Source organism: Anopheles marshallii, chromosome 3 (assembly GCF_943734725.1).
Source record: "Anopheles marshallii chromosome 3, idAnoMarsDA_429_01, whole genome shotgun sequence".
Taxonomy (NCBI): Eukaryota; Metazoa; Arthropoda; class Insecta; order Diptera; family Culicidae; genus Anopheles; species Anopheles marshallii.
The window spans coordinates 31,692,089-31,714,236 of NC_071327.1; the positions used below are offsets into that span (position 1 = coordinate 31,692,089).

The window sequence follows — 22,148 nt, forward strand, 5'->3', positions numbered from 1 at the left end:
ATAACAAAAGCTGAAGGTGAACTCATGATATAAATGTTTGTTTAAGTAATTCATTACACAAGCGACGCGTTCATATGTAGACTGACGGTTATGATTAGTAAGGTCTGACTGATTATCTGACCCTTTTAGGCCGATGTGTAGCAGGAATTACTTGATATTCTTCTTCTTCCGTTTGCAACTAATCCGATTCCTTTAGATCCATACATTTCTAAGCTTTTGTTGGACTTCATGCTCGTAAGAGGAAAATTAGACCAGCGCACAAACGAACGGTCCGTTCTGGACAATTTATGATCTGTTTTGTAGAGGTATTACGACAAGTTAAATACAATAAGAGAACTCACACGTTTTACCATAGTTGTTGTGGATTCCTAATGTTTGATAACAATTAGTAGGATAATCTCAGTGTAGGTTTAGTTAAAGTAGGTAAATTAGGTTTTTCTATAGATGTAAGCTAACTTAGTAATTTTTAAAAAATGATTTTTCTTATATTATCAAGTCCAAACACTAAATATAAAAACTGAACACCTGGTTACGCTAAAACAAAAATTGTATCAGTGCGGAGAGATTAATAATCTTACCCATTACTCCAAATTGCCAATGTGATGTCACATCAAGAAATTGTACGATATATATAAATATAAAGTTCGGAGAAGAACTTGAAAGAAATAAACCAATGACTTGAGCAGTATTCCAGAAGAATAATTTTCAGCAGAACAAACTCCAAGAAGAGCTTCCGAGGTCATTGAACGATATATGTTAGTATTGCATTAGTAATTGTAATGGCAAAAAATGTGAAAAGTACCAGTGTTTGAGATCATAAAATATTGTTTTATTCAGTGACAAGGATTACAACAGACCTCCCATAAAATCGGCCACAGGACGGATGATGTCCCACAAGGATCGTCCGTTGGGGTTTGCCTTCAGCTGAGCGATCAGTTGATCGTCAGATGTGGCCCCCGCCTTCACATCTTCACTTTGGGAGGCGGTTGCTTGCTCGGCGGGTTGTGGGTAGGCCTGGGTAAACGCTCAGGATCACGAACAGGGCGAGCAGGAAAGCGAATGCGAACTTCATGTTGGCTGTGATGGAGTGTTTAGATACCGGTTATTACTTGCCGATTGATGATCTATCTGGCAACATACATATGCTTTTATAGTATGGTTTGACTACTAATGACGCACAAAACGAATTCTCTTTCCATATATATCTATTTGCACAGCGGCTTTACAGAACAAAAATAAAAACATTGCATTCTTTCGTCGCTTCTCCTGCCTGGATAAATATTTAAAGAAGATACTTTTCCGCATTAAGTGCGTCAATTTGTTTTTCCTTATTTTTCTATTTTCTGATCATTTTCAACAAACAAATACTTTTCTCGTTGTGATATACGATTGCCGATAAGTATATCCCTTTATCAGACATAATTTCATCATTCAAAAAAATAGTATTTTCTTAGGTTATCTTACCTTAGACTAAGTGTTTGTTAAGATATGGAAGCTATATAAACAGAAATGCTACAACAGTAACTTAATATTCCAATCAACAATTATTCGAATCTCAACGTTGTTTGGCTTCTTCAAATTTGTTTTAAACCCTACCGAATAATTGCACGAAACAATTGCGCCCGTTGCTATACTATCCGAAGGACATTATGGCATTTCAACGTCATGCTTCAGTGCTTTGACGATACACCAAGAGCTTTTATTGCAGAATATGATCATCACTAACATTCTAAAGTTTTAATAACGTGTCGAGGTGCTGCTGGTTAATATAGAAAACGTAAAATTCTCAAATACCTTTTATTGTAAATTAGTTTACTGGAAATAAAATTCGGGATGCTGACCAAAACCTAACACCTCCTAAAGGAACTGAAGGTACATACAGTACAGTACCTGTACTGCTTTTCACGTACGACTTAATTGGACAGAAAAAGGTTCCTGCCTGTCCGGACATTCAGAATAAATGGTGAGTTTAATCAACAGCCTCATTTCTTTTCTTGTCAGAAACACACACATACTGCTATTTTGATAAATGCTTTATATGATTCGAACCAATAAGGTCATCAATGTGGAAAAAATCATCATTCTTGCTTGCTTTGACAGATGTAATTGTAATTTCGGCAGAACAAGAAAAAGTATTGATCCGAAGATCACAACATAAAAATTGATTATAACTTGATTTATTTGAATGATGCTAGCAAATTGCTAGATTTAGAAAGCCATTTTTAATGTGATATTTTAGGAGAAATAATACGTTACTCTCTCAATCTCTTTCTCAATCTCAATCTCAGCAATCTCTTTTTGGTGTCCTCGACGTCGAATTTAAAAATAGACCATACCACTGCTAACCAACATGTTTTTTTCTTTCGCAAAACAGTAACTAAGCTGTTCCCAATCACTCGTGTACCCTGAACTGTTTGTACAAGTTTGCTGACATGAACTGGCAACAACAACTCTCACAACTACGAAACTGTGAAAGATAAGTAATGACACAACTGATTTTGTTTCACCACGCTTTATTCAACCGCGGCTAATGCTGATTTTCAAGGAACTTGCTGATCAAATTCGATGCCAATCCCAGCCAGAAACGGCCCTTCGATGTTGACTGCAGCACGGCAATTTTCACTGGGTCATAAGGGCCTTCGTTAACTGGTTCCGGTTGATCACCACCGGTTGCACTTTCTTCCGTGGTAGCTTCTGCGCGAACCTGACAGAAGCATAGTACTGCGAGAACCACTAGTGTGGTTGTGAAAACGAACTTCATTTTGGGCCTATCGGATGCCCCGTACCGTACACTACAGATATTCAACAAACGTTCACAACTTCTTCCACGAACGTTTATATAGTGTCTTCGGTTTTCGCGGTGTCCTTCATAAACGGTTTGGCTGTGTTGTCACAAGTGGTGTGCGAACTACCGTCATCCGTGTTCGTCATCGAAACGGTGTGTCTGAAAGGTAATTGCTCCTATAAATCTGTTTTTGATTTACAGCAAAACAATGTGGCTGGAACATTTTACATTAAATCGAAACACATTTGAACGATCGAAGAGAAACGAACAATCAGCTGACGTGAAATAGCTGACGTTCAGTTATTTGCTACGACGATCAGTTATAATATTTACGTTCAATTAATAAGACAACTACGTAAAGGCGCATGTCTCATTCGAAAGCTGTGAAGTTATAGAATGAAATGTTTGCTTCTCTCCTCAAATCACACACTTTGTTCTCTTTAGCTCATTTTTCCCACAGCAATAACAACTAGTAGAGATTGTTTTTGTATAGAAAATTCACACTTTATTGTGACGAAATTTTTGGCTCATTTTACATTCCGCAAAAGGGGACAGAAAGGTAGGGCAGAATCAGGAAGATAGGAGCAGGATAGGAATGTAATTCAGTCTTGAGGAGTTGAAGTCCGCTGGCCCATGCATTGGGCTAGAACGCGCACCGCTTACATCGTCTCCGAGCTGCTGTCGATCGCTTCGCCAACGTTGTCAGCGCTCTTGCCCTTGTGTCCGTGATGCTTCTTGTGATGCTTCTTGTGGTGCTTGGCACGGTACTCGCCGCCATGTTCGGCCGGCGCGTGGTAGGCCGGAGCCGGGGCGTAATGCGGGGCAGGAGCGTGGTGATAGGCCGGAGCTGGGGCAGGTGCGTGATGTCCGTATCCACCGTGGCCCTCGTGATGGCCGTGAGCGGCCGCCTTGCACGGCACGGGCTGATGATGAGGATCGCAGCTCACCAGCAGACTATGGCCGCACTTGACGGCCGGCGCTACTGCCGGGTAGGTGTGAACCACAGCCGGTCCGGGCACAACACCTCCATGATGACCTCCGGCGTGGCCGTACTTCGAGGGTGCCGCAATGGCCACACCAACCACAGCCAACAGAGCGATCGTAATAAAGCTGTTCATTGTCGTGATGTTTCTACTGTGATATACTACTGGTTGGAAGCTTTCACCGCTGACTGATGATCTTACCAACCGCGCACAGGTCATTTTATATCCCTCAAAGATCCCACGGGCTTTACCATTACCCACCGTGAAACAAACAAACGTGGTTGACCTTTTTTTAGTCTTTCGCTTCTCAAAAGTTTCCTCAAACAATACAATTCCATGGTTGCCCGAATTTTGTGTTTACGCTTTCATAGCGGAGTAAGAAACACCTCCAACTCCAGGGGTTGCAGTTGTTGAAAGAAGAATAAAAAACAGGCACGCATAAGTTGGTATGGTTTGCTGAATTGGCGGCACAAGCAGATTTGAACAACAACAAAAAAACCTGACTCTAGCACCTTACGCAGTTTTGCATTATGCGTGTAAATCACGGCACAAGCGAGTTGAATCTGATATATCCTTAAGTAGAGAAGGTTAAAAACATTATTCTTTTTACATTACATTTATAAATGTTATTGGTATAATTCACTTTTAAATCCGTTTACAAGCCAATGACTAGTGAATAAATATAGCGAAGAAAGCGACAAACTCGCGCTGGTGATTGATCATACAACCTATTTCCTTGATCATGACCCTTTGGTGAAAATTGGATATGGATTCTTCAACTACTGTTGGGATCTGAAAACCGACCCAACTGGGTCTCTTTGTACCAACTATGGCAAAGACCTCTTATAATTTTCTCAATGACCCACTTGTATATACTAACATATGAAGTAAAATATTGAAACCAGTATGCCGCTGAGATGCACAGATAACTGAGAGCTGGTATTGAAGTAAGGAATTAGTGGAGAGTTGGTGTATAATAAACTTCCTGAGCACACAAATAGAATTACTTACTCAAAATTGTCGTTATTTTGCTTTATATGAATTCGCTAAGGGATTTCTTTCCGAACACTTACCTCACCTTAGCTAGCTATCCACCAATAACTTCTGGAAAGAAAAACATAAATAAAAAATGTACACCAACTTACAGCCGACGACATCATTTAGGTCATGCAATCAACCAAGCAAACGCTTTTGCTGACAAAAGCAATTCTACAGCACCGCGTCGACGGTCCGGACACTGGGGCGCTTAAACGAAGATGGAATAATATCCCCGATTGAGCCAAATTCCACTACAACCACACAACTTTGGTTTTCCAGTTTATTGTTACTCCAAAAAAAAGAACAACATTAGTGCGTTATATCGTGTGACACTGTAAGGTTTCACCGTGCGGTAGACCCCTCGGTAACGTCCGTTGAACTTTCCACGTTCGATTCCACCGCCCAGAACTCGTCGCCGTCCTCCTTCTGTTCGGGGGCAGGCGTCAACACTGGCAGCGGGCTCGTTCGCGAAGATGTCGTCTCAACTGCGGCCGTCCCGTTTGAGGGCAACGCTTTCGGTGCGGTAGAGTTGGACGCTGCTGATCCGGTCGTGGAATCGGTCGGTTTGGTAAAGGCGGAAATGATCGGAACTTTGGGTGATTCGCTCAAATCTTCCCGCACGGCAGCAGGAAACCCGGGTACCTCTTCCGGTGTGGCGACCTTGTACGACGGACCGTATCCATGGGCATCTTCCGAGGGTTTCGCGTGAAGATCTGATGCTGGGTGATATTGTTGGTGAGCTGCTGGAGCTCCATGAGAGGCTGATGCAGGAGGATGGTAGCTGGTGGGCGGAGGTGGTCCATACGATCCCGGGTGAGGCATTCCATAGTGGGATGGTGCATGATGGTACGCTGGAGCGGGTGGGTAGTAGGGCACGCCACCCGAATGTCCGTACGTATCATACGGAGAACTCGCCGAACAGGGTACTCTCGTGACAGTTGGTGTACAACCAATCAGCAAATTCTGGGCACAGCTTGCCTTCGGTGGGACCGCTTTGTACGTCAACGAGGTCGTCTTTCCGTAGGAACCACCTTCACCACCATATTTTGCCGCCCGGCTTGTCTTTTTGCGCTCGTGCGCATTCACACCGAGCGAACCCTTGTAGCTGTAATCGCTACGAGAACTTTTCCCGTACGACTCGTACTTTCTGCGACTCTTTTGCACATCGTAATGCGATTTCCGAGGTGCTTCGTATCGCTCCCAATCGTCACTGTCTTGCCTGAAGGTGTTGCCATATCCGTAAGCCGGCGGTGAATAACGGCTAGACCGAAGGGAACGCTGTTGCTTCACCGGATAGTACTCCTCGCTGACTTCCTCAAAACTGGGCGCCCGCTCTTCAACGCTCGGGTACTCGTCCGGTCGGTACACGGCCCGCGCATCACCATACCAGTCCTCACCACACTGCCCTAAAGCTTCCACCGCCCACAGTAGACACACCAGAACGATCTTCATAGTCATAACGTGTCGCGATAACTGTTCACTGCACTATGTCCGAAGGTCCTTCTTATATAGACGACACAATCAGCAGTGCACTGCAGCTGCCAGACTCCTTCGCGGAATCTTCCGAACTGGGTCACCAGGAGAAATGCAAACCGGTTTCCGTACCACAACCGGGATGATTACCTTCACCGAGATTAGCTTTTCCGGTGTTGTGCATACAATGCGGCACCAGGCGGAAGACGAACCAACTCCACTACCGGTCACTGTTCGATGGAAAATGAATGGTGCCCAATCGAATGACTAGCCCGGTTCGTGGTCGGTGAAACTGTTGCACAAATAGTGCTGCGATCAGCGACATTTGTTTAGCGCGATCGCGCTTTTAGTTCCTCGTTTTGTCTTAATCGTTTGCGACTGGAGACAAACAATGCTTAGGGGGTGAAAAATGCATTCAACCGTGCGGTTTGTGGAATTTGTTTTTTTTTTTATGTAAAGCGGTCGTTTGCTTCCTGTCGTTTGCTGCAACACAACCAATGTTCAATTTGGATGTATTAATTTGAGTGTAATAACCAATGCTTCCACAAAGTAAAACAAGCTTCATGAGGTCACTTATTTTGACTTAGTGCTCCAACTCCCTGACCTAATTCTAGCCACCTACGAACACACTTTCATAGCAACACAGGGACCAAGCGGAAAAGGATATCCTATTACGCGATTCATGCACAAAACATACACAATGCTAAAGCGCTTAAAAACGGGGCTCCCAATTTTCGCCCCTAAACAATCCAAAAATCCTTCACCCGCCAATGGAGGGGTTGTGGGCTTTAGTTGCCACTGAAACATCAGCATTATTTATGTAACGTTATCTGCGCTGTTTATAAGATGTGCCGTTGTGGGTTGTTATGTCTTTGACGCGCATGGTACGGTTCAAATTACAGCATCAAACCCACAAAAACTCCCGCATGTTTTGGGGTTAGACTAAAGTGTGCTCTTTGCATCCAAGCAACCGTGCCGAAGCCACATCATATCATCTGTCAAAAAAGTAGCTTGTAGTAGCTGTAGCGAGCCCATAAACAACATCTCTCGTCCATGGTGTAGCAAAATTAAGTTTTCGGAACCGCAACACGCACTCCAAATTGAACCAATGTTATGGAAGTGGCTGGTGGACAACTTCAAGTACCGGCGAAAGTGGTACGTATTCTTATCATTTCTCATTTGTCCGCGTCGAGCAAGTCTTTATTTACTTTTCGGTTGTGTCGTGTTGTGCCGTGATGTGTTTTATTGGTTAGTCTCAAAAGGTTACGCCCGGAACGGCTCGGCGCTCAACCATTTAGACAACCGCAGCTACATTTGCTGTGGGCACAGCAATCCGCACAGAGTCCACACTTGGAGCACAGGGCCCGCGCATTCTGCTGACAGGCGTTACACTGTGGAAACCGCAGCATGTTCATGTGGTACGGGTCCCAGGCGTACGGGTTGTACACCATCGATGGCAGCGAGTAGTGGAACCGGGATCGCTCAAACTGTGACCGTTGTGCGTTGTCGGATTTGTACATCGGTGGCATCGATCCGTCACCATCGTACGCCACGATCGGTACCTTGTTGAGTACGTGCGTCTGTCCACCTGTCGAGGGTGTTGCACGCTGCTTGCGACCAAGCTTCTGTGCGGTGTACCCTACCGCCCGCTGTTCTGCTTCGGCTGTCGAGATGGTTAGTGTGAGATATGTACAATGTACAAAGGAGTCATCATATTAACACTCACCATAGTCAGCATACCGGTCATAACTCATATCATCATCTTTGGCGAAGTCAGTCGGGGTCTTCCTGCGCGATGTCGCGAAGGCTCGATTTTGACTCTTAATATCGTCGAGCGTTCTCGATCTTAGCTGTCCCTCGCCCCAATCGTAATTTGATCGACGAGCGGCCAATGTGTCTTGGTTGCGCAGCGCGAAAAACTCATCCAACATACGCTGACTGGTCTGTTCGTTGTAGTCGAAGAATGGTGGTGGATTTGCGTATGATGATTGGGAAAACATTGGTGGAAGATGTTCCTGCTCCTGGTCGAATCTTTCTTCCGCTGGTCTCTTACTTCCAAAGCCTTGACTGTACCCTCGTCTGCCTGACGGGGTATTTGATTCTTGACCCGTAGCCGTTTCGTCGACGAAGAATTGTTCCGACAGCAAATCCTCCTTTTCATCCGACTCCACCTTAACGTTTCTTGCCGGTGCAAGCACCTTTCGCTCCACTCGATCCGTCGATTTACCATCCATGTGTTCCTTCGGAGTAACGAAGTTCTCCACCTTCAATGTACGTATCGCTGTACCGGTTGAATCGTTTGCGACTTCTTGATCCGAATCGACCGAGTAAACCTGCACCACCACATGGCTGTTTTCGGCCTTCAGTGGATCTTCTTCGTCAGCCTTTTGTGCCTTTCTTTTAAATTCACCGAAACGCATCATCATATCGACAGGTGCCTTTGGTGCAACGGTAGCTGCTGAAACGAGTTCCCACACTCCGGCACGATCGTTCGCTTCTCGCTTCTGCTCCACGAATTGCCGGTCATCTCCACGGCTGCTGGCACCGATAAAAGCGATCGATACCAGCAGTAGCGAACAGGCCAAAACAACTGACACTATTGTGCACATTATGCTCATCACTTTCTTCCAAACAGCGGTCCCCCCAATACTAGATCAAGCTGACGCTCGATCGGTCACTAATTGAGCCATGCTCTGGTGCTGGCACACTGTTTTATATATTTCCGTGCCTCCGTGCCATTCCCGCAGAGCTGTGGGTCAAACCACACCAGCAACCTTCACTGACCGTGACTTTGCCTTCAGCTGGAACAGGTCTTCAACTGTAAACAAACGCTCGAGTTTCGCGGTCGAGCTTACCACGGATAAGGCACCCAATGGCACACTAGGCATGCAAAAAAAAGGGGGATAGAGGGCTCGTTTGCAGATTCTTCGGAATCTGAAAGACCTTCTGTACCACGAACACGGTCACACCCCGCATGACAAGGGAGTTCGTTTGTGTTTCGTTACGAGAGACCTCCAAATGGTGGCCCTTTCAATTGTAACTTTAAACATTGGTGTGAGGCGGTACCACTTACATACTGATTTAGAATGTGACCCATGAAATGATGAAAGCCTTTGAAAATTTCCTATTTCTAACGAGAATACGCGTATTATTTTATCTTTCTAGTGGCTTCATTTTTGGAAGAAGACGCCATTCGGTTTTGGAAGTATGCGGAAGCCACAAGATCACCAGGCAACAATACCAAGCATTACTGGCATGCATCGATTATTTAGAACAACGTGAGGAATAGCTTATAGCATTCGCTCTTCCCGGGCGCAAAGATCGTCCCGAATTCAAAAGATATTCTATTTTTTTACAGACATTGACGTTTACGGGCTGTTCGTTACCGGGGGCAGCATAATGCACGTGAAAAAAATATACGAAAAAATTAAATCCGGAGCACCGAATCTACTAGAATACCTTCGCACAGTGCACGCACCAAGAGAGTGTGCGATGGCTTTTCATCAGTTTCTTTCCGTCTACCAAGTTCAGGTGCTTCCACATCGTTGCATCGATATCGTTTCGGGTACGTTAAAACAGGTGCAACCAAACCGAAACATTGCCCACCTCTTTAAAGGATCTCTTTTACGCCTTCACAGGAGATGTTGTCGGTGTGCCGATGCGGCTCATCGCACTGGACGTTCTAAACCTGCTGCACGAGGAGTTTGACGACACGCGGCTTCACTTTGCCAAACGATATCTGCAGCTGATGCGCCGATACACAGTGCACGGATATCTTCGGCCTACGGAAGTGCACGTCGTCATTACGCCGTATATTGCACTGTCCAAAGTATTCCCCAGGCCCGACACACGCACGAATATGCAGACGAAAGCAATGACCCTGTTGGAGCTGTTTCTAATGGCCCAACTGCTGGACGACCCGATGTCTCTGTCCGCACAGTTACAACAAGCGTGTATCTCATATTGGCGAAAAACGGAAGACTGAAAGCGTATAGATAACGATATATGGCATAATTTTAGATAACCTAGTTTGCTTAAAAAAAAAAAGGAATGATAACCTTTGTGGTATGTAAACAAACGCACCATATCAATGGCACCGATAGAAGGCACCTGAGGCACATTTAGGAACAGGGCACACGTTATCGGGGAATCGTTTGAAGTATCGTCAGATTTAATAAGCTATCATCGACACAAATCTGTCGATAGCATTCCTTGCCTTCGTTGGCGTCACGTCCTCTAGAGATAAGATTGTACTGATTGCCGCTTCCATAAAACAATCGTTTGGATGTTTCTTTTCTAATTCACGCTGTCAATATGTACCAATTTCCATCGCAAAATGATCTACTTAACCATTGACGATAAACCAAGCTTATTCAGAGCTCATCATTAGCATCAGGAAAGGTTTCTCATTTATACGGTCTATCTCTGTGGTTGTTTGCGTATCATTTCCTTCCAGATGTGAATCATGCAATTTACCAGCTTTATCTGAAATTCGTCACAAAACAATCTTTATCGTTATTTTTTTTTCTCAGTCTAAATGCACATCCACAAACACATTTCATTCAAGTTGCAATCTGTGCTGCTATTAGTATTTGTCCTTCTGGGTTTTTATATTTGAACAAACGTGTGTCTTTACCTGACTTGGCAGCATTTTGTTCTCGCCAATAAACCTCCTAAAGCGTCTTAACGCGTTCTATCGTCGACCGATAAGAAAGACCCCTCTTCAGGTTTCTCTGCACCTTTTGTCAGGTCAGGCGTCTTTATCGGTTATGAAACTCTGCGAAGCGTGTGTGATGGTGGTGCATATTTGCTGAAAACATTTACTACGCATGGATAGCAAATCCGTGACTAAACTAGGGGACAAAAAAGGGGAAAAAACAATCCAATGCTTCGTCACAATCACGGTATGCTTCCTTCGTATCGTACGGAATTGTTCCGTCTGGATCCGCTTTAGTCATCCCTTTTGTTGGTAGAACACACGAAGAGAAACTTTTCGTAGTCTGGCGGACCCTATCGTGGAAGGTATTTCAAGTTCCCGTTGCTATCGCCGATCACTCAGTTGCACTTGAATCGTCTTCGAAACTGGGTACGAAAGTTTCCTTAACGTACGGCCATCAACGCCCAACAGTAAGCGACCATGTGTTTGTGTTGCGGAAATCGCGAAGGTTACGATATCGATGATGCCAATTTTGGTAAATCGTACAACGAAAGCTTTAGCACGAGTCAAGTGAGTGGAACGAGAACAGTGAATATTCATCAGAATTTAAATGTGTACTAAAAACATTCAAATCATTATTGGTTATCATTATAATTCGATTAAAAAATGCGATAAAGTGTCGCAGCGTGAAGAATTTTCCGTATCGTGCACCAAGTCCTCATGAATAGCTGAATCTCACCTCCAATGCCAAGTAACCAGACACAAAACTATTTTCTCTTATCGTGTTGTTTTAGACGGCTGAAGTGGGACCACCGATTGTGATAGTTAGTCAACCGACCAACGGTGCAGTGACCGTTACCGAAGGTTCCACCACTGCGGATGCACGATGAGTTACACCGAGCCTAACGCACTTGTGACGATGATGATCGGGCACCGTATCAGCTAAATTCCATTTGTGATATCATCTTTAGCTATCACGCTTATCAATAACAAAAGAGTTGCGCTAGCGGCATGCGCTTGGGATGCAATTGTGCTAGTACTATTAAAGTCATGTGCAAAATGCCCTCAACAGTTTACTGTTTTAAAACCGCCAACACGTGGTTCTCTTTATCGATAGTTTTAGTTACATGCAGCGCTCTTTTAGCGTTTGTTTTTCATTCTCCTTATCGGCATTAGTAAGTATAGGTAGTTAAAAATACTAATAAATTCATTTGTTTACGTAGCAAAACCCTTATTACGTTCGATAATTCGAAAGACCGAAAACTCCTTTTATTGTTGGTGTGCTCGTACGGCTTTGACCAAAGTGGACAAGAGCTTATATATTGTAATTCGAAGTATTCAATGGTCGATGATCACTTTATCCCTATTTATAATAAATTTGGAAACATAAGCAAATATGTACTGAAGAAATCTGTACTTCATGGCATTGAACCTAATTTCGTTCTAGAGTTCTGTACATTGAAGAGATTTTGTTTTTGTCGCATTCTTTGTTAAGTTAAACTTAATCGATAACTGGTAGAAATCATCTGGAAGTATTCAGAAGACTAATGCTCCTCATTTCTATAGACTTGGTTAGATTATCTTATCATGTAATTCAAGTTCCTTTCGTGGATGCAATAATGTTTCCAAAGTTTTTATATCCATTTGGAGTCACTATTTCAAAATTTATGGCATAGCCATTTTTTTAAATCAAGAAAAAGGGATTCAATTATCCTAAAATTTGAAAAAAATAAAAGATTAACTGAGAATAGCACCTGGGGGCAGAACGATGTGAAATTAATTTCACGCATTTATGTACATTGCGCCGTAAAATTCTTCACCTTACATACCCTAACTGGTCAATTGGGACGGTTCACTACGGATACATTTCACGGCTCTATTCATCACATTGCAAAGTTCGTCGTCTTCGAGCGCTGTTGCTGCGTCCTCTTCCTCCTGCATGCGGCGTTTGCGTTTGCGTGTAATTTCTTCCAACAGCTTAGGATGGTCTTTCAACCGTTCCTTCAGCTCACTCTCGTCCATGTAATCCCACAGGTCCCAATCCTCCATCAGGCAAAGCGGTTTTGCAGCGGGATTCGTGCATCCTTTAACGTCGATTTCGGTCTCTTCATCGTCCGATGATTGTGGCGCAGAACGGTATGCGTTCATAAACAATTCCTGATACGGGTCTTCCTCGTCCTCCTCGTCATCGTCGGCATAGTCATCCGAGTTGCTGGAGGAGCGATATCCGTAGTTAAAATTGCGATGCGTTTCGGTATATTCGTCGGTTGTTGCGCTAAGAACGTCCTCTTCAGGAGCACGATACTGTTGTTCAATATCGCTAACAGCAGCACTTAGAATGAGTATCCTAAAATAAAAATCACAATAGTTTTACCTAAAGCGCTTAACTGGTGGCAGCTACCATTTACCATTAACATACCTATCGGCCATCGTTCATTTAATCAGAATTACAATTTCACATGAAGAACGATTGTATTACACAAACCCCACAATATTTAAAGCGAGCTTACAATTACCACTCGTCATGCAATAGTTATTTCGTGTTGTATGGTTAAGATTCGTGGTTAAATATCAAGACGCAGCGCTTAGTTTTGTGCGATTTTGTTTTGATTCTGCGGTCAAGTACCCCTTCGGTATACGTCAATGTCAAGCCACAGTTGAGTCGCATAATAAACGGGCGATGCAAGAAAATAGCACCTAGTTCTTATTTTTCAAGACAGTCAGTACAAAAATTTTAAATCGACCGTTAAATACCACAGTATTATTTTACATCTAGCCGGTTTAATATTTACAGTCGATACCCCAGAGACCCGGATAATACATACCAGAGAAATCCGCGTATCTGGAGTTTCCTCTAAAACATCGTTTCTCTCTCACTTCTTGACGTAACGATCTTCTAGGTCATGCCTGCCGTTTCTGGCTTACTAGACTTAATGGTACCACGTAGCTGGATAGTCAGTCCGTGCTACGGGGGATTGTTCCGTGTAGGTTTTGGACCGGTCTTTTCGTGTGAAGACTGGCGCCACTTATATAAAATATCGAATTAAGGGAACGAATACTTTTTCCCACGTTGCGAAGCACTTTCAAATTTGATATATATACGTTTATTTCAAGAATTACAAGAAAATGTTAGAAAAATTAATTTTTTATAATAATTAGATATAACGTTTTTTTTTATTCAATAAGAACGGCCAGGCCGTATTGCTATATAACGTATTTTAAAACTTTGCAATTTAAAAATTGGATTCTGCATACAAAACCACGGAAAATATAACATTTTTAAAATTCGCGTATCTTTAAAACCGCGAGAACCGAGAACCGCGTAGCTCGGGTATTGACTGTACATTAAAATTACTATTTTTTACCGTACATAAAAAATTAGGACAGTTAAACAAATGAATTGGATAATTTTTAATAAAATTAATGAAATGATATAGAACATATTTTCCTCACAACTCTGCGAGGAAAACACTATACGTAAGTTTCATGCAACTTCATTGAGCAGAATGATTTTGACTACATTATTCAACCTTATGCAATCCAAACGAATAGCCACATTCAAATGAAATGTAATGAGAGCATACTCTTCATGCGTACTTCATGAAACTACCCGTCGCTGTTAATCTTTGAAGAATGGTCAACTAAGCAAATGACCTTCAAATTTGCTCTCCAATGTCATTTATTCGGATCCATTTCTTACAACGCTATCCGTGCTGTTTATGAAGTAAACATTTGACTATTTGAAGATGATGAAGATGAAGATCAACGAATGATGAAAGCAAAGATCATACCGACTATCGTAAAAAAGTGGAATATTCAACGATCTGAAGACATTTCCGCTTTGGACTATAAAATAGACATCTTCGATCCGATTCAAGCTCAGTTGTTCTCCATTTTCTGCTACAGACACATAGACATTCTACATAAAATGTTTGATATTCAACCATTCAAGATCGTTCAATGTTGTTTAGTGATGTTTGTGGTCGTACAATGTGCTTATCTTCCAGCAAACGTTCCCAGCGAGGTACAGCTTCCACGACAACTGCATTACTACAACCATCCAATAGTGTATCAGTTGAGTTCCTACATATACAAACTCGATCAAATGGAATCACCCGCCAAAAGAGATATGATAGAAGTGCAGGTCCCAACAGCTGATGGCGCATCCGATTCAGTAAACGAAGCTGAACAATCAGAAGATGATGCGCAACAATTTGTTTTGATCGATGCTCCAACAGCATGCAGACCGGGAGAGGCTACTGATAGCAGGGGAATGTGTAAAAAAATTGCTGACTTCTTTTAGTATGATATCTAATAAACGGTTTAGTATTTCACATTTGTTGCAACATTACAAACACTGCTCTTGATGATGTCCGAAACGATTAACTTCTAACGCTCAACAACTTTATTTACAACGAAGCGAAAAGGGTTCTTCATATATTTGTAGCCATCTCACAATATCCAATTCGACCGCATTAACCCATTATAGGCCTACACTTTCCTTGATGGTCAAGCATTTGTCCTTCAGGGCACAGCTTTGGAGGATCAATTACGTTCTGAAAATATTCCGTTTTAAAGTCCTCGTCATAATCTTTTTTATATAGTATGCGTTATATCACTTTCGTTACCTTCGGAGCTTGAGCCACATTCTTCGATTGATCGGCTGTGTCGAGCTGCTGTTGAACCACAGGCAGTGGTGGAGCTTCTGGCTCATCTTCACATCCCACCGGACGTCCGTAGGCCAAGCTCGCCAACACAACAACACCGAATAGAAGCAGCACTATTTTCATTGTATCTGCCTGCCGTGTATTACCAGCCAAAAAACACGAATCGCTTTCTCAATGTTAGATCACGCCTTAAACGAGCACCAGCTTCTTCGGTGGGTAGTTTGCAATTAAATACGTCGCTGCTTCCGTCCAATGCGCTTAGATAAGCTGTTCAACACACAAAAACCACTGTTTTCAATTGTCCGACAGGTAGCTTATCTTATCTTTTTCACCCTCTTCGTTTTACGAGGTATCGACGAGTTAAGTTAGTACACTACCCGTGCTCTCTCAGCTCTCCGACAAGAGCCTAAAACAATGCGAATTAGTACTATCCTCCGGTACCTTGCTCCGAATTCGTCTTATCATGAGCCTCGACCGAATGGAATGATCGACTTTGAACGACTTAGTTTCTTTGGTGGTTAAAACCACTTTAAACTTTAAACTGACCTCAGATATACTTATTTACTAACAATAATTTTGATAGAAGTGTACTGGTCTGTCATCCCATCACAGGAGTACATAAAGCTGATCCCGTCGAAGGATTAATAGCTGTAATCTTATCAATGCCGTTGGTATCATAATGGGCCGTAGACAAGATTCCGGAAATTGTTTGTAATTTACTTCAACCGCAATTGCAATGTAGGCACGGAGTGCACGGGGACATTCCTTCGTGAATGATGGTATGCGTGGAACTGATTACGATTTACGATCTCTATTATCAATTATCGATTTACGATTGAACAATGAATGGCCGGCATTCGTCTAAATGGTGTGCTAGTCGAAAGAAGGATTACGATAATGTTTGAATGAAGAACCCACTCCAGTGGAATGGAGTCGTCGGTATTAGTCATCGAAATTGGCAAAGAAAATCAAGGTAGGTGACGAGCGATTTCAATTGATAGTTGTTTGATAAGCTTGCGTTTATTGCATCATTTAACGTATATTCGCTACTAAACACAATAGTGTTACTTTATCTGTTTAACTGCGGAGATACACTTTGAAATCTGTGGTTTTAGGAATTCCATTGTTAGTGTTTGGTTGTATCGTAGCAATTCGATAAGTTCCAGCTAGCCCATCTTTCGCCGGCATATACCCTTGTGGTCCAGTACCAATCCATCCGGGCACAAGAGAGGAACGTCAAAGACAGCTCTCTAGAAGTAGACACGGTTCATATACGATAGAATTAGTATCCAAGCACTTCGGCTTACATCACGGTAGCACATTAAAGCGCAGGTTCTTTTCCACTAGTTTGCTATCTTCGTTAGACTACAACTAGAATAACAAATACTACAATTCTACAATCCTACCGATTGCAGTACCATAGCTGGTACAGCTGCTGGTGCGAACGTTCCTGCTGGTGTACTGGCACTTTCTTCGTCGTAGTCTGTTTCGTATTCAGCCCTACCGACACTCAACACTAGCACACCGATCATGCAAATCCACCCAACCTTTCCCATCGCAACTCTGCTGCAATTGTGCAAATACCGCGATCCAGCAATCACTTCGATCTTGCACGAAAACGGTTCGTCGCCTTGATATATCTAGCGCGCGACTAAACTTTTACCGGACGCGAATGCAAAATTACTTCCTTCTGGTGCTAGTCCCGTCTCGCTAATGTTTTCTCAGTTTTATCTTATCACACTAGAGCAACAGGCGGGATCACTTGTACACACAGAAAAAAAGAAATACATCATCAGCTGCAATCACACGCCATTTACTGGACATGCGGTTTAGTCTGCCACTTGACCGATCATTGTGTGCCTATTGTAAGGGAACCTCCAGCTGCACTGTACCAACCGCACCGACTTCCACTGAACTAGGATAAAATCGATATCGTGTCGGGCGAATCTGAACCCATTCGCTGGGAAACACGCGGCGCTCTTGCATCAGTCGGCGGCAACGGGGAGTCCAAGTATGCAAAAAGTTGTTCACCTCCATCACCGGTAAGACCGGTGACGCGTTGTAAATTTATCAATGGGTTACCCTTTCCTTCGCCGCATCAAACTTCCTACCGAAAGGGGGAGTGATGTTTCGCCGCCAGCTCGTAACGACGGGACGCGGTACGCTTGCTGGGCAAATATTGTCCACCAGCAATTAAGTGCGGTGACTACTTGAGCGTTTGATTTTGAAGCTTCACACTAATGTGGATCTCCTGTTTTCCGCCATTATTTGAACGCAACTCGCTACAGCGCCTGTCAGTTCGTTAAGATAGAGCAAAAAAAAAAAGGTCAAGGGTATCACGTAGACACCGTCCGGTGCAGTACACGTCACGATCAATCAAGAAAGCACTAGACTCGTCAATTGTGGACACTCAGCTTAATCTTCACGCATCGTACAATTTGCTGGATGAGCTGGGACGAAATTCGTTCAACGATCATTTCCCAGATCAGCGCATGGAAAATACCCCCGTTAGCACACGGACGTCCCGTGATACGGACTTACTCACCTTCACAGAGCCGGACGGCATTTGCCCTTATGATCGACACGATAGCCCGGCTTACAAGCGGCTGGTACCATGAGGATGTTTATCTGGAGGAAAAGTTTTTGGTTGAGTTTGTGTCCATTACACACTCTAACGCACTGCACGTACTTGCTGTGGAAGCACTCCCTGAATCGGTTCGGATCCTTCCGTTTCCTCCTGCTGTTCCGTATCGGTGGCTTCACCTTCGTTCACCTCAGTGTCAGCTTCCGGTGCCGGTGCATCCTGGCCATCCTGCACAACCGCTTCCTGGCTGCTCTGTTCCTGTTCTTCCGTTTCGTCGGATAAAACTAGTGGCGCAGCGATCGCCACCAAAAGAAGACAAATACACACCGCCAAACGTGTTGATTTCTTCATGATTTATGCTACAGTAAAGCGACTGATGCAATTACGGCGGCTATACACGGGTAGACAGTGTTTACCCTAGGCTTATCAACTCTGTTTTGGATGCTGTATGGAGCGAGACGACGACCCGCCACAATGATAGTGTGTGAAGGAGACAAATATAGCATTGACCACCTTTTTTTTTTTTGCACTGAGCTCAGGATTATCAACTACCGAATGTACTTGAAGTAATTTGGAGGAAGTATTTGGGTCGCTGAAAGGGGGCTCTGATTAATGTTCGGGGATTTTTGTTGCGAATGCACTATCAGGAAGGTCTAGCCGCTCGCTTTTATTTATTTATTTTGCACGAAACCCATTGCTAGATCGATTTCTGCGTTTCGTAACTCGTTGATACTAGGAAGATAATTCCAGTCGAGCTAGAACAACATGTTTATTTCCTACAAAGCATGTTTGTGTTACGCTACACTGTAGAATATAATTTATACCTGATCTGAGTAGCACCAGTAGAGAAATACTCGGTTATTGAACACAAATCTGTATCAATGTAAAAAAAAAAACATATGTAAAAAACCGGAGATTTTATTTGTTTAGCATTAATTTTGGTTATTTTCAGTGGCGCCATCTGTCGGTGAATAGTCACATTTCTACAAGTACACGTTGCAGGATATAGTACAGGCAGTACTATCACCCCGAGATATCGGACCGCTATAACCCGGAAAAAAACCGCGTAAGTCGAATCCAGGAGTAAAATCGTTTATACTTCAAAGTTGGATAGTTGACTTCCTTCTCTGCACTTAATTTATACGGCAAACCAGGCTACTTTTTGATGAAATACATTAAAATAAACTAAAAACAAATGTTTTATATGACAAAGGCAGCTATTTCACACCAATTTTACACCTTTTTGCTTAAATTTTGTGCTATAAACTACCTCAGCTGTCTCGAATAACCTTAGCTGAGTAACTCGATTTTTTTGCGTAAATCGGATTCCCTTTATAACATCGTTTATAGTTAGTATTCAGTGATCGTTTCCTTCTTTTCACGCTACGAAGCATATTAATAATTGATATTTTTACATTTATTTCGACAATTAGAGAAATTGTTTACCAAAGTTAATGTTTTTAATATCCAAATTTAACGTATTTTTGGGAAAAAATTCAAATTTGACCAATATAAACTTCAAATCCACATACAAAATTACACGAATTGTCAAAATTTTGAGATTCCCGTATCTCGAATTCGCGTAACTCGAGTGTCGCGTAATTCGGGAAAAGACTTTACTGTGAAGTCACTAATGATTGTTCACGACATTAAAAGTTCAACTTCACCTATTACGAAACATTTGTTCCTTATCTCACTCCATTCGAAAATGGCGAGACTTCCTTCATCAAAAAGGAATACTAGAAGATCTACGCAAGATATTTCAAAATACTGCAATGATCTGTCAAAATCTCTCGTTCAACTCTCTCGTTATTTGGTAATAGTTTCGTGGTATTTTTTCGTGGTAATGTGTTTCCACATTTTTTGCTGCGTACATTATTGTCTGATCAGTATCGTTCGAGATCGTTCGAGGAACCAAACCACTGTTGCGTTGCGTCGCAGGCAAATTCCAGACGCATTTTATAGTCTCTGACATGTGTTCTACGAATTGGAGAAACATCTGAAAGACTGTACTTCTTGTTATAATCTAAAGAAGTATTTTGAATATTGGCTAAGAGAGTGAACCAATTCCTGGTGGGATGTAGAAGAATTATTGATAGATCATGGTCATGATGGGCAAATTCATGGCAAATTCCTGACGATCTTTATAGACTCTGATATGTGTTCTACAAATTGGAGAGAGATCTGAAAGACTGTACTTCTTGTTATAATCTAAAGAAGTATTTTGAATATTGGCCAAGAGAGTGAACCAATTCCTGGTGGGATGTAAAAGAATTATTGATAGATCATGGACATGTTTCAACTTAACCTCGTTTCAAAGTGTTCCTACCTCGTACAAGTGATTTCAATTACATTTTAGTAATCATTTCTTCCCTGGGAATTTCTAAAACTCTTTCATTAGTGATTTCGATGCATTCCAGTTGGATTACGCACAGCAAAAGGAACGCTGGAGAATAAGACACCCAGCTTATTGCGTTATCGCGATCTTGCGGAACAGATAATTTACTCCCCGGCTTCACATATATCAACATCCTCCTACCTTCAAAACGGTGTTGTGCTATGGCGCAGAAAATGTTCACCACCCTTAAACCGTGCCCCCCTTCCGTACGTTTCGTTTAATTCAATTACGCGTTGACAAATTCTTCGCGATCATGATAAGGAAAAACAACAACACGATCGTTACGCAGATACGTCTCCCCGTCTTGGCTTGCACACCCGAGATGCCCCACATTGCCGCACAAGAGTCCGGATTCTGTAGCGTCGGTTGCAGAATTAGATAATGTCCGTATTGCTGTCAGTTGGCATCTTCTTGCCAGCCGCGAGACTTTGGACAAGCAAAGCCTACCGAGCCAAGGGAGCGAAATCCGATTTAGATTACTTTGTCACTGATCCTGACGTGCGTTCCATCGGTGGCGTGGTCGTGGTGATGGGATCAGATGTGGAAAGCGTGCGTACGAACCATCATTTCACCACGTTCGCTGCCCATGTTTGGCTGGCTGGACTGTCAGAGATGTTGGGAGATGTTTGGGGAGGGAGGGCTTCAGCGGATCAGCAGGATCGGTCCCGGAGGCAAACCAATCATTTCATTAGCAAACCAATCAGTGCCAACGCTCGGGTGTATCCAGCACGCTGCGGGTGCTGTGAAATTCAGTTCCACTCGAGATCGCGAACGAGTCGTAGCTCTTAGGACCCTCGCCAACAGCGCATACATAGTCAAGTGTCGAACAATCCTGTAGTGGGTTTTTGGTGTTTTGGAAAGTTTAGACATTGGAAGAACTTACCCCGGAATATACGTACGCGAGCAGGTGCAAGTGAACCGAACCATAATGGCCACACGGTGTGGCTTTCGCACTACTTCTGGACATTCCAAGCGTTTGGTGGTGATCTTATGCGTACTGACCCTGCACCTGATGCTGTTCGGTGTTACGACCGTGGATGGCAAACGTGCCTTTGCGATCCGAATGCGTAGCAAGAGTAACCACAATACGGGCAGTGCACTGGGGCGAAATTCCCGCAAGAACTACCACCACATGCACCAGGAAGGCGTTGGTGGAATGGTACGGAATCCACCGGTGCCGGACATACAACCTCCGCGACCGATCGGCTGGAGCGTAGATGGGCATGCGAACGGCCATCCGATTGGACCACCGCCGGCCTATCCTGGGTTGGGACACCATGCCGTGCCTGGTGGTGGGGCTCCACCGGCTTACTCGCATTCCAAGATTAATCCACCCAGCTACGCCGAAGCGGTAGGTCATCAGCATGCGTATGCGGCGGCAGCACCACTCGTCGGTCCGCGGCACTACGATTACAACCACAACAGTGCACTGTACGGCGACTCGAATGCGATCGGTTCCAGCTATGGATCTAGCTACGGCTACCACCACCGTGGGTCCAGCCCGTTCAGCATGGGCAGTATCCTGACGGGTGCGGCACTGTGGCACGTTGCCCACGGCATTGG

General features: G+C 43.5%; 5 protein-coding genes across 5 annotated transcripts; 1 reads left to right on the forward strand and 4 right to left on the reverse strand.

Annotated features, from left to right (window-relative positions):
* Positions 1-3,444: 3,444 nt before the first annotated feature.
* Positions 3,445-3,903, reverse strand: LOC128712497 (vitelline membrane protein 15a-1-like). The gene has a single exon (XM_053807388.1). It carries the CDS (start codon positions 3,901-3,903, stop codon positions 3,445-3,447), a length of 459 nt encoding a protein of 152 aa, XP_053663363.1.
* Positions 3,904-7,387: 3,484 nt separating this feature from the next.
* On the forward strand, positions 7,388-10,264 carry LOC128714734 (uncharacterized). Its single transcript, XM_053809615.1, has 4 exons — positions 7,388-7,434; positions 9,445-9,557; positions 9,638-9,844; positions 9,918-10,264. The coding sequence occupies exons 1-4, from the start codon at positions 7,388-7,390 to the stop codon at positions 10,262-10,264; spliced, it is 714 nt and encodes a 237-aa protein (XP_053665590.1).
* On the reverse strand, positions 7,566-8,897 carry LOC128714733 (uncharacterized). Its single transcript, XM_053809614.1, has 2 exons — positions 8,006-8,897; positions 7,566-7,942 (listed from the first exon to the last, which is right to left on the reverse strand). Exons 1-2 carry the CDS (start codon positions 8,895-8,897, stop codon positions 7,566-7,568), a joined length of 1,269 nt encoding a protein of 422 aa, XP_053665589.1.
* Positions 10,265-12,766: 2,502 nt separating the features above from the next.
* LOC128712498 (uncharacterized) lies at positions 12,767-13,366 on the reverse strand. Its single transcript, XM_053807389.1, has 2 exons — positions 13,356-13,366; positions 12,767-13,283 (listed from the first exon to the last, which is right to left on the reverse strand). The coding sequence occupies exons 1-2, from the start codon at positions 13,364-13,366 to the stop codon at positions 12,767-12,769; spliced, it is 528 nt and encodes a 175-aa protein (XP_053663364.1).
* A 4,784-nt stretch (positions 13,367-18,150) lies between these two features.
* On the reverse strand, positions 18,151-18,538 carry LOC128715251 (uncharacterized). The gene is made up of 2 exons (XM_053810132.1): positions 18,293-18,538; positions 18,151-18,231 (listed from the first exon to the last, which is right to left on the reverse strand). The coding sequence occupies exons 1-2, from the start codon at positions 18,536-18,538 to the stop codon at positions 18,151-18,153; spliced, it is 327 nt and encodes a 108-aa protein (XP_053666107.1).
* Between the last annotated feature and the right edge of the window lie 3,610 nt (positions 18,539-22,148).